The sequence below is a fragment of the Balaenoptera acutorostrata genome, chromosome 1 (genome assembly GCF_949987535.1).
Source record: "Balaenoptera acutorostrata chromosome 1, mBalAcu1.1, whole genome shotgun sequence".
Lineage (NCBI taxonomy): Eukaryota > Metazoa > Chordata > Mammalia > Artiodactyla > Balaenopteridae > Balaenoptera > Balaenoptera acutorostrata.
The window spans coordinates 89,282,248-89,299,031 of record NC_080064.1 but is presented as its reverse complement, the minus strand read 5'-3'; the positions used below and the strand labels follow the sequence as shown (position 1 = coordinate 89,299,031).

Here is a 16,784-nt window from a genome sequence, read left to right as displayed (position 1 = left end):
GAGGGTGGGGATATGGGGATATGTGTATGCATATGGCTGATTCACTTTGTTGTACAACAGAAACTAACACAGTATTGTGAAGCAATTATACTGCAATAAAAATCTATTTAAAAAAGTGATAGGATTTTACATTTTAGACAATTTTTTTTAATCTACACTGGCTTCCTCCTTTCCCAAAATATTCAAAAATTTGATCAAGCTGTAGGGTCTTCAGATATGGTGATTGTTGTTCACACACCAGAACTGAAGCCCAAAGATACTAACCAGTTCACTCACATTAGCATAACAAGTGAATACGGAAGTCAGGACTAAAATCCCCAGGGGTCCTGTGATTGTCCCAGAGTTCTTTCCACTCTCGGCTCATCCATTCAGTCACTCCATTCTACAGATACAAAGACCGGCTGAGCATGCGGCGCTGTGACAGACGCTGGGGCCAGAAACACGAAGACAAGCAGGATGCCTGCCCTCATGAGATATACAGTACTGAGCCACTAATGCTTATTTACAAGCTTTTTCTAAATCTTTTCATAGCCGGTTTCTTGGAATTAAATACGGTACTATAAACTTTTATTTGTTAAGTACCACCCATGAGCAAGGCACCGTGCTGAGTTATTTTTCCACTATTTAATCTCTTCCTATCGTAAACTCTTTTTCTTATAGAACGACAAAGTGGCTCTTTGTTTTTAATCCTTTGATTCAGCTAGTCCAGTGTTTATTTGCTGTCTACAAGCTACCCAGGACAGGGCTTTGCTCAGAGGATAAGGAGATAAGCAAGTAGAGGATATAATTTTGACCACGATATGTTATCAAAGGAGTTGTAGACACAAGAATATTAACCAAGAAGCAAAGAAATTAGGTTTAAACTGAAACTGGGCTCTCAAAGAAAGGGACTGTGTGAGTTGTGACACACAAAGAATGTGTCATCGATGACAAGGACTTCAACAGACTCTAAAGAATAGGAAGGTTGCGGAACATTTTCAGCAAAGGGTCCAGTGATGGAAAGCCTGGCTGGTCTGGAGAATGTGTCAGTGTGTGCTGAGTGGAAAATAAGGGCAGATGGGTGTGGAGGAGCCAGATTAAAGGGCACCTCTGATTTAAGTGGAGGAACCTGTACTTAGGGGAAGTAGGTTATCAACTGTGGGCCAAAGACACCAAAGACTGCTGAGTTATTTGGGAATCCCCAAATCCAGATGCAAAGTTCTCTGAGCACTGATTAGGACACATCTCCTGCATATACGTGTTATTACTCCTCAGACATGCAGATGAGCCTCTGATGAACGAAATTCAACTCATTTAAAAAGTATTATGAAATTCATGATATTATCAACAACTAAAACGTACAATTGGTATCATGCAAAAATCTGATTTTGCTTTTAATCAATGTAAAGGGCAAAATAAAGCTGTCATGTATTTGGGGGCAAAGAATGTGACATGATAAAAGCAGCTGGATGAGGCAGCAGCATACCTCTGGATAGGAAAGGACAGAGACGGGAGCCAGAGAGAGGAGCTGGAAGGCTGGGGCAGGAGGAAGGCTGGCTGACAGGCATGGACGGGGGAGACAGTGGTAATAACGAAGAGCTGAATTAGAAAGACATTTTGATTGGGTCACAGAGAAAGCTAAAGGCAACGGATATTTCTAGCCTGGAAAATTGGTACAATGTCATCCATGAAAACATTTAGTTGGGGGCTTCCCTGGTGGCGCAGTGGTTGAGAATCTGCCTGCCAATGCAGGGGACACGGGTTCGAGCCCTGGTCTGGGAGGATCCCACATGCCGCGGAGCAACTGGGCCCGTGAGCCACAATTACTGAGCCTGCGCGTCTGGAGCCTGTGCTCCGCAACGAGGCCGCGATAGTGAGAGGCCGCGCACCGTGATGAAGAGTGGCCCCCGCTTGCCACAGCTGGAGAAAGCCCTGGCACAGAAACGAAGACCCAACACATCCATAAATAAAATAAATAAATAAAATTAAAAAAAAAAAAAAAAACATTTAGTTGGAAAAGGACATAGGAAAATGTTGGTGGCTTCGTTTTTTATATGTTTCAGAATCTCCCGCCTCCCTCAAAACGAGGGGGCCTTTTGTCAGGTTTTTGTAGTCAAATAATAAAGAAAATCTTCTCTAATTTCCTCAGTACTTGGAAATACACAATTTTTCAGCAAATCTAAGATACCATGTCATCTAATGGTGTAACACACACCATTATTTAAGTTCCACTAAGAAAAAATTAAACTATGGTATGCGATCAATTTTAAGATCCATCCTAGTTTCATAAATGTGAAAAATTTTAAAACGCATGTCTCTAAGTCAGTATTTCTCAACCTTTTCTTCATTATTGTCCTCCCCCCCAACCAAGAGCCTCTCTAGGCATTTTCTTCCTAACTGCCCCCCATGAAATTTTACTGTCACAGACAGACCACATATTTCTTTATGTGCCGTGTATAAATCTGCACTTTATACAGAAAAAGAAAATGTTTTTTACCACCCAAAAACAATTTTTTCCCCCTTGAGGGCAGTATCACCTGGTTGAGAATACATATCAAAAATGTAAATGAAATTACAATCAAGCTCATGTTTATGGGTGCCTGGCATTTCCTTCCCATTCACTCTTCCTTTTTAAAAATTATATTTACACTATTTTATTAGATGAGGGGTGGGTGTGTGTGTGTGTCCTGTTTTCATCTGAAGTACATTTTACCCCAGATAAAACACCGACATTCTTTAGAAAAGAGTGAAGCTTAATCATGGTCTCAGTAGGACTCTCTTCCTTTAATTTGAGTTATTTGCCTTCATGTTTGTGCCCAGAGCAAATATTTTCTGTTTCTGCAGAGTTGTTAAGTCCTCAGACATCTGACAAGACTACAGGTAATCATATTGATACAACACAGCTGGACAGCCTGACGCAGGAAGCCCAGTTGGTTTCCAGTGTCCTCCTTCAAGTCACCAGTTTGGGTCTCTGTCTGGGGAGAAAATGGCCTTCTCTATGGAGATAACACTATCTCTCCCTGAACCCCTCCCTGTGCAGGCGGCTACCGTTCCCTTGGTTGGGCTCCTCATCACACACACTCACAACCAAGAAGAAAAGGTGGTGCAGAAATTTTTCAACTTTCTCTAAAACTAAAGTTGCTTCCCCCTTTTAAAAAGAGTCTATAATTTAGATCTATAAAAAGAACCTACTTAGCACTCAATAGTTAGGAGCTCTTACCACAATTCAACAGAATAGGAACAGTTCACTAAGTTTCTATAAAAACTTTAACAAATTTTTTAAAGCATTCATAATTAAAGGGCTCCCTGGCACAGCAAGAGAAGACTTTGAAACGTCTTCTATTTATACCAAGTTAAGCACTGATTGCCTTACAGTTCCAGGCGTTTTCTGAAACTGCTACAGAACATCAAACATCACATACTGGAACATCACAATGTTGTCGTTGTTTAATGATTATTTGTGCTAGAAAATTTCACAAAATCATAGCCATTCCTTTTATCAACCAGAAGGCAAACTGCAGATATTGAATCATTGTAAGATTTCACACATTCCCAGAAAATTAGTTTCCAGTTTGTCTCTGTTTTTAGTACTTTACATTGAGGCATGAAATAGTCATTTTCTCAGCAGCTACCAAAGTTCATTTGACATTGGATAAGGGTCTCTCTCCCTCCTCCTTATAGTTCAATTAAAATGCTCCCTGCTGCTTTAATTTCCAGGAAACTAAGCTGACTTAATTAGGGCAGATGTCGAAATAATTAACAGGCCTATAGTAGCTAAGCACGCTATTTAAAGCAATACAGCTGTAATTAAATCAAAAGTGTAATCCTTATGAAAGAATCCTACATGTGTGTACAAGTGGAAGCAAATGAAATAACACTCTCAAAAAGATGTCACCACCTGTAAATGTGACCTTCCTATAAAAGAACTGACTTCGATGCTAAAGGTTCTGATTAAAATATAAAAACCTCTGCAACATAAAATATATGTATTTCTTAACATATTCTTTACAAGGTCAACATTCACAGGTCAAGGATATAATAGAGAGAATACCTGTAACAAGAATGTTTAACACCAGAGCGGTTCATTTTCCCAATGTTTGTTAGGTGAGGAATAATATCAAGAGAGATGCTGAGTTTCAAGGAAAGCTTTGCATTTCTCCTCCCCTGAATTTGTCAATCCAAGACAATGACAGGCAGAGAAACTATATGCCTTGGTAACCATAAAACTAACTGATTAGGAAATAAGGCCAAATTAATCCCAGGAAAAAATACTGATTTTTATGACACAAAAATAAGCTTTGAAACAGAGCGTATGAATAGCTCCTACTAAACGTTAGCAGCTGCCATATTCCCATTAGCTTTCAAGTTCCACTGACATCTGAAATACAATGGTCTCTTGGTATGCGCGAGGGATTGGTTCCGGGACCCCAGCGGATTCCAAAATCCGGGGATGCTCAAGTCCCTTATAGTCACTTTGGCGGATGCAGAACCCCCCGGATACCACGAAGGGCCGACTGCGTGTGAAATGCAGGCTTTTCCTTGGGTCTGGGCAATCTTTAACAAAATGGGATGGAGAGGCAAAGCCGGGGCGCATATGGATCACTCGGGGTCAAGCCAGAGCACCGCCACCCCACAGTGACCTGGGCAGAACCGAAAGCAGCAGTCCTTCCTAACAGATCCACGCCCCCCGCACCCCTGAGACAGGAAGTCCAGCAAGTCGGGGCCCCGTCCTGCTGAGAAACGCGGAGGGGCGGGAGGGGGCTCTGTCAACGTGGAGGAAGCTTGACTGAGGCGCCCTCCGCTGAACCAGGGGCCACGTGCAGCTCGTTTCCCTCGCCGGGGCTCCCACAAAATGCAGCTTCCAGTTACCGCTCACATGTTCAGCAAAGTACCTCCACCTACTCAAATCTTAAACATAGAAACAAGGGGCTACAAAATGGTATTTTAATTTCTGTTAGAACCAAAGCCATCTCGTCTGAGTAAGTCAGTTACAGCAGCACTAGGCACATGAAAAGAACAGTACAATCCCTAACACCTACCAGGCAATTAGCATAAAACGCGACAGAAACCGGTTCTCAGACTCAACACCGGAGAACAGCACCACCCAGTGGCGGTATGAAAAGCTGCATGTGAAGAACTAGAGGCTCCACCCCTGGTGGCCAAAGTGATTTCTCCTCACTGAAACCAAAGACCCCAGTAAAATACCTTCCACCGTGCTGGAAAATCTACAATGCGAGCCTCCTCAGAGTTTATAACAACTAGGCTTAGAGCAAATGGTATTTCATATTTTCTGAGTAGCTGACGCAAGGTTGCCAGGTAAAATACAGAATGTATGTTTGGTGCACTATTTGAGACATGCTAAAAAAGTACTCACTGTTTATCTAAAATTCTAATTTAACTGGGCATCTTGTATTTTTATTTGCTAAATCTGGCGACTCCTGTTCCAAAGTACCCACTCCTGGAGACCACAGATGCATTTACATAAGTCTTTCAGTCTTTCAAAGAGGCAGTAACAGGCCTGTGGCAAGGAAGCTAGCGATAAGCCAGCCGAGTATGCTGCCGCCCCCTAGGGTTAGGGTCAGGGTTAGGGTTAGGGTCAGGGTTAGGGTTAGGGTCAGGGTTAAGGTTAGGTATGCTGCCGCCCCCTAGGGTTAGGGTCAGGGTTAGGGTTAGGTATGCTGCCGCCCCTTGCAATCGGCAGGTAAGACACTCTGTTCCACGATGCAAAAGGCTAACAGGGGAGAAGAAGGGGTGGGGGGGCGCAAAGTGGGGCTCCAGATAGCTGGGTCACGAAATGGGAGCATTAAATATCAGATGTGTGGAGGAGGATGGAAAAAGGATGGGCAATCATGGAAGAGAAGGAGAAAGGGGAACAAACAACCCTTGCCTCCTGACAACTGCGCCAGCCTACCGACGGTGCTGCTGCGATTTCCCCTCCTCGTGGCACCTGGTGTCAGCGATTGTGAATTGGGGAACGTAAGGCCAGAACAACTGCCTCGTCCAGAAAGCCGCACACCACCGACTGTCCACATCCAAGCGATCCTTTCTTTGGGAAGGGGTCGTTTAAATGGGTTTGTGTTCCAGTTTTCTCAAACTAAAAACAACTCATCTGTTTCCTAAGCCGCTAACTGGTTTTGTTTCACATGTTTTGCTGTCTTTTGGCTCACCCCCTCTCAGAAACCCAGTGCCCACCGCGGCCTCCTCGCTCTCACCTTTGCAGTGAACCGCGATCGCCCCCTCCGTGTTCTCGCAGATATTCAGGAACCTTCGCACGATGTTGTCGCTGGGTGTGCTGCCATCGATGAAGAAGAGGTCGTAGTGCTCGAAGCCCGCATCGGTGAAGCGCTTCGCCTCGTAAATCTTCTTGTTCAGCCTCACGATTGCAGTCACGTTATGCTTTTTGAAATAAGGAAAGTAGGCTTCGGGGGCGTGAAGAGGATAACCTAAAGGAAAGCAGGGGCTGTAAGCAAAAGGCACGCATTTCGTCTTACGTAACCCAGGAACACGAGAACCCTTCACAATAAAGATGATCAATCTCAACAGAACTTAGGAGGAAAGCGCATTTCAGGAGAGAGTAAGGTCGAAGCACGTTCCTAAAAGCAGCAGTCTGAAAAACTGAGAAAAACACCATAGGAGGGAAAAAAAAAAAAAAAAAAACCTTTTCTGAGTATTGGAAATAGCTCGTGAACGTTCAAAACCTCAAGCTTTAGGCTTCAAATCCTGGGAGCTCACTCCTCCCAAGCCAAAACAAAGGCATTCCTGAGGCCCTCAGATGCGTACAGTAGGCCTGGAAGGACTCTGTCCTTTTTACTCCTCTTGACAAATACTTTTGAACCGCAGCCTTTTTGCCAGGTGTACAGTTTTAATCTACAATGCAGCCCCCCACAAGAGAGACTGATTATTAAGCACCTACCATGTACAAGTCACGACTGCACAAATTTCTTTTAATTCTCCAAACAACCTATTGAGATAAAAATAGTAAACCCCATGGAACAGTTAAGAAACTAAAAGAGGTTGAGTGATCATTTTTGTAGACATTTTCTTTTTTGAGGAGAACAAGTGGTCGGGCTCTAACCCCCGTTCTACTGTGAGTGGGTCCAGCATCACGTGGAGCTGCAGTCAGCTGGGTTACAGACACATGACCTCGACTTGGCCAATCAACCAAGGTGACCCCTGGGGGCTTTGGCCACTGCAAGCCTTGCCTAGTGGCCCCAGGGTTTAAAAGGACTAATTTCTCAGCCCGTTGATTACCACATCTGTAACCCATTCAGGGCCTACCAGGTGAGGGGATCTCACTCAGAGCTCGTTCATGATGGTGGGCTCCAAGTGGGGCGGGCAGCAGTAGCCAGCAAAGTGAACCAGCAGTCTCTGCACTGTGGCTGTATTTCCTGCTGCCTCGAAGCTTGCATGGGCTGGTCATTTGCTATTTTCTCTCAGTTACAAGCCAACTCATATGCCGGGGCTGGGGTGTACATATAACATTTCCCAAGCTACCTTTCCCACTGGGCTCCTGTCCATCTGAAAAGTGGGAGGCACTAAAGCACTGCCGGAGCAACTGGAGGCCAGAGGAGGGAGAAGGGGTGTCTTCTGTTTTCCTGCCAGCATGGCTTCAGCAGCAGAAGAGAGGAGCTCCCAGCTTAGTCTGGCACTCCGGGCACCAGCCTGCAGCCCAGCCTCAGGGTCCCCACTCTTCAGGCTCCAAATGCAAGCAGCAGCTCTTCGGAGCTCCCAGCACCTGCCAAGGTCCCAGGTCCTGCTAACCTCACGTGTTCCTTTCTGTCCCTCGTTGCCTTAAAGGCAATAACTATTTCTTCCTTAATATGCTGGGTTTTTTCAGAGTTGTCCTTTTACTTTTTAGCCTTCTCTCTAACAAATTCTTTATATTGCATTCCCTCTGTCTGAAATAAAGTGGTTTCCATTCCTGCCTGGATCCTGCTGATACATGACCTCCCTTAGATCCTGTTCATTTTCTAAACCTCATTTTCCAGCCTTCGCTTGGAGACTGTGAGCTCCCCAGCATAATTCCAATACCTGCTGCGTGCAACCAAGAGCCCTAACTGGCACCCTTAGCCAAGGTCGCACAAGGGATGAAGGCAGAATTGGCAGGCAGGCCTAACTAATCCACAGCCCAGATACATGATTTTCACAAGCCAGGCTGCTTTTGAGCAAACAGGCAAGACAGAGCTTACTTACAATCTTCTGTGTAGAAACAGTGACTTATACACATTTAGAGAAAACAGATCCTTTCCACTTGGAAAAAAATCAAATCTGTTTTCCTAGTTGGTTTGTTTGCTCAAATCATTTTCCAGCCTAAAGGGAAAAGGAACTGTGGTTGGCATATGGAAACAAGAGCTTTTCTATCATGTAAGGAATGGGAAGGAGAGGGCTTAGGAACACATGGGATGGGACACGGTGTGACAGTCTGGCAGGCGCTTCTAACCCTGGGGTCCTAGTGATCACTGGCACCTGTGTAATGGTACCTGTCATGAAGCACGCTAATGGTTCTTTTGGTGTCTGTCCCTTCCCTCCTCCACCAAGGCTGTAAGAACTTCTCTTTTCATATATGAATTCCCATCATGAGTAAATGGCATTACAGATAATATACCTAAATCTACTATCAAGAGAAACTGCGTATATCTTTTGAGAAAAGAACACTGAACAGTTATCCAAATATGGTAATAGGGCACTGAAATAATAACAGTAATGGTAATCACAGCACCTAACATTTATTGAGCGCTTACTATGTGCCAGGCACTAAGCTAAGTGTTTCATGTATATCATCTCAATAAACCTTACAATTATCAGTCACTGATGCCTGGGAAAGTGAACTGGCCCATGCACACACTGCTGGGAAGAGACAGAGGCAGCATCTGAACCCTGACAGTCAGATTCTAGGGCCGGTGCTGGGGATGATTTAAGGTAAAATCCAACTCAATTCTATTTGTTAGATCTCCAAAAAACGGGACATTACGTGAACATTAGGGGCTGCACTTCCTAGATTTGTGAGGAAGTTTCTTAAAAATCCTCAAAAGCGTTTCAAATGAGTTATAACCAACAATGACAGTATCTTCTGACCTCTGAACAACTGTGTTTTCGATGTATTTGGATGCTTCTGACGGAGGACTGGTTTTAGCAATGTGCACGGAGCTGACCGAGCTTTCATCCGACCCTTACTCCATCTGGCCACTAGATGGTGCCCTGGCATCAGTAAAGCACAGGCAGAGCCCTGGCGCTGACCAAACAATTTCAAAGCAAAGAGAAATTGTAAAATTCATCTCTTCCCAGACCCTCATTTAAAGGAAACTGAAGAACAGCAGAGTCAAATGACTATCCACCCATTCATTATTAAAAGTAAAAACTGCAAAATAGGCAGGCAAACGTGGAAAGCAATAAAATATGTTTATCAGGTTCATTAATGATAAAAATGTAATCAGAATATCTGCTACCTAATAAGCACCTATTAATGTGCCCGACACTGTGCAAGGCACTCACTTCCTGTAATATCCCTAATCTTCACCAAATGCCTGCAATGTGCATCCTATTTCCCCGTTTGATGATGAGAGAAGTTGAGGAACTCACGAAGCTCACACAGCCAGTTAGGGGCAGAGCCAGACTTCAACCAGCCCAGGCTCTTCACACCTAGCTTCTCTCATTAAATGAGCAGGCTGATGCTTCAAATTGTTTGGATTCCCTGTCTCGAGCTGTCTTTCCCTGTTCTTTCTTTCCTTTTTCTTTCTTTCTTTCTGAAGTAGAGATGAGGACATTGCCACCTAAGAGTTTGGGGGTATTTTTGGAAAATTTGAAATCCAATTTGTTCTACTGCTATATTATTCATTTCTCAAGTCAAGCTTGTTTAACCAAAAAAGGGGTAGGGCTCCTCTTGTCACCCCTGTCAAAACAATGTGAACAAAGATGGCTGAAAAGAACTCCTAGTTGGTCTCTGTTGACAACACACACTTAAGACTGCTATAATGCATTCTGCCAGACCCCAAGATTTTAGGGCTTCCTTTTGCTACATCCTAGCAACAGCTATTTCAGTGCTAACTCCTTAAAAATCTGCCTTTTTCTACTAACAGACCCCTAAAATGACTTTCAGCCACCTCAGAAAATACAGGGGTTTCTCAACTAAAAAAAAAAAAAAATTTCTTAAGTTCAAAAAGAATTTACAAAGTTAAACCCCTTTACAAAAAAATATGACACTTCTAGTGAATATCAGATCTTAAAATGGGGGATTCCAGTAAAATATCAATATTTTACCAACAACAGCCTTAAATGAAATTATTCTAGACATAAAAACTGGCAAGTATTAGGTAAGCAGCACTTTCACACCTTTTTTTCTCAATGTGAGAGGGCACAGTATATGCATAGAAAAAAAAGATATAGAGAGAACGATATCTTAACAGTGGTTATTTCTAGATTATATAATTACAGGTGACTTTTTATCTAGATTGCTTAAAGTTCTGTAGTGAACATGTTCTTTCTCTGTAGTAAAATAAAAAAGAACACAGAATTTGGAATCAAAGAGACCTGTGTTTGAATCCACACACTGCCACTTTCTGGCTATGTCAACCTGGGCAAGTTAGGTTACCAAGTCTCCATCTTCTCTTCCACAAAATAACTACCACCTGTTCCGGGGGTGTTTCTGATTATTAAATAGATGAGGTGTGCACAAAAGGCTTATTAGCACCACTCCCAGCATATAAGCAAATGGTGGATAATTATTTCCCTATATTGTAATATAGGGCCCAAAATAATCTTTTTAAGACTTTTGACAATTAAGAATTGACACACAAAATACGTCCTTTTATCGTGTGATTCTACTTCCAAGAATTTAGAAAAGAAACCAGGGCTGCAAAAAAGATGTATGGACATGTATGCCAACCACTGTAGTTTTTAAAAAGTGAAAAACTGAACAACTTAGATCTCATTCAAAATTTAAATGATTGATTAGTAAAATTATGGCAGAGTCATTGAATGCAGTCATGGAAAATTATAATGAAGACCTACATTTATTGCCACGGAAAGGAGTATGTGATATATTAAGTGAAAAAAAGCTGCTATAAGACAGTAATCATGTTATGACTCCATGCTGGTAAAAAAAAAAGGAATATTTTTATAAGTCTGTGTGTGTGTGCATGTGTATATTCTTTAAGAGAGAAAAAAAAATATGTGCAAATAAAAAATACAGAGAAGCAGATGGAAAGAAAATTAAAATCCCCAATAATCCCACCACCAACTAGTAAACCTAGAAAACGTGGGTAGAATTATAGGTCACTTTAATGCTGTTTTTATGAGTTCATCTGCATTTTCTTCTTTTAAAAAAAAAATCATGCGTTACCTCTATAAAAATATTTTAAATGGGTTTTTTTAATTACACCCCTCATCTTCTCTTTAAGAAAATTTCATTTAAAAAGTGAATCCTATATGGCAAAATTCTTTCAGTTTCACCAAATGAACACCCAACAACAAAGCCACTACTGAAACCATACACCTACTAAGGTTTTCTGGGTCTGAGTCAGATCATTTTGCACAGAAGGCTAAAGGGAGGTTTAATCAATCCTGTCTTGAAAGACCAACGGTGGAAAGCAGTTTCCTCAGGCACTTAACAAGTTATTCCTAACAAACCAACATAACAGGTTAATCAATCAATGTCTGGAGCGAACCGGATTCATGAGCAAATGTGTAAATGAGAAGATCTAATTATGGCTTCAGTACAGAGACACCCTATTTGTTAGGGTAACTCTGTAGACCTGGATTACCCATCCCCAGAGGGGATGATTCAATTCCCATGATTTAAGCAGAGTTCCCTGTGAGATATGTCATAGGTATAAAATGATAAGCACATGTGTGGAAACTCAAAAAAATTATCAAATCTAAATGCATGAATAACCATATACAATGAAACTAGATTTTAGAATAAATACTTATGATGATGATGATGGTTATGAAAGAAGAATAAACCTATAAATCTAGACTAAGGGTTTCAAATTATGTTCCTCCAAGGACTAGTGTTCCAGCTCTAAGACTAGACAGGGAGCAAAAAAGGAACTATTATGTTCATGGGTGATATTTTTTTAATTTTATGTACTTCTCCCATAAACTATTCTTAAACCTTTGGTGCCTATCATTACTTGTCTTCTGGGAATGTGAGGTTAAAAAAAATAATTCAGTAAAAAATATATGTTAATGGGAAAACACACATAGCCTATCATGTTTCATTCAAGAGGCTTATTTTTTTTGTCTTGCTTTTTTTTCCTGAATATGTATGCCCCTGGCTCTACATATACTGCAAGTAAGTAATTTAATTATTGTCAGCTAGAAAGTTGTTCCTAGTTGCCATGATGGAACTAAACAGATCAGTGTAGTGACAATGTTTAGGAGCCCCGCTCTTGGCTGGAGTATCACCAGTTCTGCATATTGCTTTGTGAACTTGGGCAAATTTCCTACTCATATGCCTCAGTTTCCTCCTCTGTGAAATAGAGATAATAGTTCCTACACCTCATAGTGTTGTGTGTGCACTAAATGAGATAATGCTGTGATTAGCTAGTAACTAGCACTTAATAAATGACACCTATTGTCACCATCATCGTCATTATTCAACATGGTGTTACCAAAGAATACCTTGAGGTGTAGCACGCCACCACCACCAAATAAATCTGAGAACCACTGATAGAATTCAGCAATCTGCTTATTGTTTTGACCAGTTGGTTTCTCAGATTCTTCTTTGATAATTGGGTCAAGGTAAAGTGAACACTCTATTTATGGCAACCTAAAAATTTGATAGTTTTAAAACAGTGATTATAGTTCCACTTACTAAACTCTAATATTTAACACACTAATTACTGTTCAATTAGTAATTGAACAATTGAAATACTGTTCAATTTTTTTAATTAACAAATATTCTTTGGAGAATATTACCAATAGAAAGGATTATCTGAGGAAATTAAGAACTCAAGAAGATGAACTGAAATAAATTTTTGGAGGGTAAAGTAAATAAAAACCTACCATTTTCAATTTTGCTTTTTGGATGTGGTCCACTAAATGCTAAAAATTTTCCTGGAACAATCCAGTTGAAGTCACCATTTTCAACTCGCTGGGAGAATTTTGTGAGAAAAGAGAAGAAAAATATTTTATAATTCTTATACAATTTAGGAAACCCTTACAAATATAACTGTTTTTCACTCTATTAGTACTAGACTAGTTGGACATACATGAAGACAAAATAATATAGCTTAAAATAAAAACATGCATCTGATTCTCAAAATGGTTGTGAATTCAATCCGCTTTGAAAAATTTTTATCTAGACTATAAGAAAAGTTTAGAAAACTTTATTCAAAGTGGAGGTACTTTGCTAAAAATAATTTTGTTTCTTGGCCACTCTGCAATGAAATGAAATGAAACAAACATTGCTTGCCCCAGCAAGAAATAATGGGAAATAAGAGAAGACAGAAAATATAAGCACTTTCCATGAACATGGTAAACATACTTTAAACAATGAAAAAATCTATAAATATCAGGGTCATGATGAACACACCTCCATTTTTTGTTTGTTTTTACAGGTTTCTATCTGTTGTCGCTGCTGATTTTTAGACGGGGAAACAGAAGACAGGAGTGAGGGACAGAGGCTCATCAAACCCTCAGGGTGTACCACAAACCGGAGACTGCCACAGTCTCCTGCAGGAGCTGCAAGCCAAACAGCTACAAGGGTCAGGCAAGAGACATAAATAAAGGCAAATGCTCCTCAGTTCTGGCCAATTGACCACAGGAAAGCTTGATTGAATATAGCTGATCTGCCAATTGGATGTTCATGTAAAATCTCTATATTTGAAATGTTGACTGTTTTAAATTAAGTTTTTTAATACTAGGAAAGCAAATAAAACACATCTGTGGGCTGACTTTGATCACTAGCTGTCAGCCTCTGGTCCAAACACTCCAGGATCCTCAGAAAAGGCCTGAAGACCAGGCAAGGGGCCAAGCATCCTCCCACTGCTCCATTACCTCCTTCATTTCCTTCCCTTCCTGGTGTGCCTCTGAACCCAGGGAACACTGGGGCAGGGCTGAGGGGACCCAAACTTTGCAGGCTATTGGGACACAGCTGTGCAATGCATCACAAAATATATGTATCTCTTCTTCCCATAAGCATTCTTTAACCCACCCCCAACACCAATCCTACTCCCATCCTCCACCACCAGGCACAGCTTTTAGTCTCCAAGTCTCCCCCCTCTATAGCACTGCATAGATACCTCCCCAGGCAGGGAAGGAAGGCAGTTCTCTTTGCTGAGCCAAGGTTATCGACAGAAAAGGCTCTCTGCTCCACTACATGGCACAGACCTCAATGGTAGGAATCTGTGTCATATACAGAGTCTGCACTCTGCTGTAAGGGTTCATAAGTAATTGTTAAAATAAATTGGAGTAATCCCACCAAGGAAACCTGGAGCCTCTACTTTAATTACTTATACTACCCATTAGATTTGATTTCCACAAAAATCATAACTTGGCTGTATAATTTTCATGTTTAAAATGCAGATGTTTCTTCCCAGTTATAAAAAGTTATAAATGAAACTCTACATGACACCTTGTAAATGTCTGAATTGCATTAATCTAGTCATAATAAACATAAAATCTCCATAATGCCCTAAATAAAATCTTAGAGATGCTGAGTGCTATGATTACACATGCCAAATTAAATGTCAAGCATAGCTATCTATTTAGAACAATTTGAATAAAGAATTTAACATGCAACTCTTTATGATAATTAAACATTTTCTTGTTTAAATAAGGCAGTCTCAAATTAATGGCCCAATATCCATCTCAAGTAATTCTTAAGCTTAAAACATTATTTAAAAATTCAAAAATAAGGGTATACTCTAATCATGAAAAGGCTAAAACCAATTATTTATGAACAGTAGAAGAAAACAGGTTTCTATGTTCACTATTCCTGTATCCTTGACCACAAAGTTGGCCTAGATAAATATATACATTGTGCTATGGCTGTTTATTTGGGTTATAGACATCCATTTGGTTAAACAGTAACCTTTTATAATCAGTCATATGGAGAGAGGCAATGAACTCACTCACAGAACCAAAAGAATATGTTTGCAAATCTGCCTACTCAAAAAGATAAACATTAGATAATATTGGGTTATATTCAGTAACTTGGATAAGGTTGATGGAGTAAACAAAAAGATTTATGTCTTAGATCCAATTCTGAAAAAAAATGAATAAGAAAGTTACAGCTTTTAACTGACTAATATAACATAACCTTACTGGTAAGCTTCCAAAATTAATATCTGTGCCTTCTTTCACAGTGGATTATACAAATGTCAATATTTATCAATAATAAAATATTTATGATAACACAAGCTGGTTTTTCTAATTAAATGTGTTTGTGCACAAGTGCGAGTGCACACACACACTTCCAAGAAACCTAGATCAGACAGGAACTTAAGGTACTTTCCAACATTACCACATTTTATAAACAAATGTCTAGGCAAAGATGAGGTGAGAGAATAATTTTACCTCTTCCAATCCAAAGCCTACAACCTACCAAGTACTATGTAGAGAAACTGCAGATGTTCTTCACTACAAGAAAACCCCAAAATGAAAATGTGAATTCTTGAAACTGATACATTTAGGTGTTAATATTCATGTTACTATAAGATCCTTCAGCTTACATAAGACTCACCAGATTTCTTTGGAATAGCTAACTCTCCTGGTGCATTTAAAATAAAATTTGAAAAAAAAAAAAAGAAATCAAAGTGTCTTACAAAGTAAAAATAAACTGTATTAAAACTGAAAAAAATTAAAAATTAAATAAAATCTAATTTGACTTGAAAACATGAATTTTTATAACTTCTAATAAATAAATCTGTGCCAGTAAGGCATGCCTCTATTCTAATAGTCACAGAGATATTTTTCAGTTAAAACACTGAAAAACATTTGGCCTTTTTACCACTATGATAAACAGACTGTAAGAGAGAAAAGACAGACCTTCAGGTTGACAATTATTGGATTGGTTCCCTTTATCAACAGATGTGTTTTCTAAGGCAACATGGATAAACAGTTTTGAAGCACAATTCAACATTCATTAAAACATTTGCTTAGCCTTTATTATATATCAACTTGGTGTCACACATAAAATAATAAAAAGCATTCCCTCTGTGCCCTTAAGGAGTCTGAAAACAAGTAACAAATAACGTTAATAATAATAGCAGCTAACAGATATACCACGGACTGTCTGCTAGGCACTACTCTATGACATGCAACTCATTTCATCTTTAGGGCAACCCTGTGAGGTAGGTGTTATTACCATCTCCATTGTACCCATTGCTATAGACTGAATGTTTGTGTCCCCTACAAAATTCATATGTTGAAACCGAATCCCCAGTGTGATGGTATTAGGAAGTGGGCCCTTTGGGAGGTGATTAGGTCATGAAGATGGAGCCCTTATGAATGGGATTAGTGACCTTATAAAAGAAACCCCCAGAGAGCTCCCTCTGTGAGGCCACAGGGAGGACATGGAAGAATTTGGCCATCTATGAACCAGGAAGAGGGCCATCTCCAGACAACAGTTCTGCTGGTGCCTTGATCTTGGACTTCCCAGCCTCCAGAACTGTGAAAAATAAATGTCTATTGTTTAAGCCACACAGTCTATGATATTTTGTTATATCAGCCCGAACTAAGATACCCATTAAAGAAAAAGTTGCATTAAACTTTGATAAATGCTATAATACAAGTACATAAGAGGTTTAATGGTGGCACAAAGATTATTTTAAAAATAAAGACAGAAAGACAAAGTCTTTTTT

At 40.3% G+C, this 16,784-nt stretch overlaps 1 protein-coding gene across 3 annotated transcripts in view; it reads right to left on the bottom strand.

Moving 5' to 3' along the window:
• CDC14A (cell division cycle 14A) overlaps positions 1–16,784 on the bottom strand; it is a 179,173-nt gene that overhangs the window by 68,888 nt on the left and 93,501 nt on the right. For all 3 annotated transcript variants that reach the window (XM_028163371.2, XM_028163370.2, XM_057530740.1), the window contains 2 exons: positions 12,985–13,072; positions 6,192–6,422 (listed from right to left, as the gene is read on the bottom strand). In XM_028163371.2, coding sequence (XP_028019172.1) covers positions 6,192–6,422; positions 12,985–13,072 — 319 coding nt within the window. The remainder of the gene's footprint in view (positions 1–6,191; positions 6,423–12,984; positions 13,073–16,784) is intronic.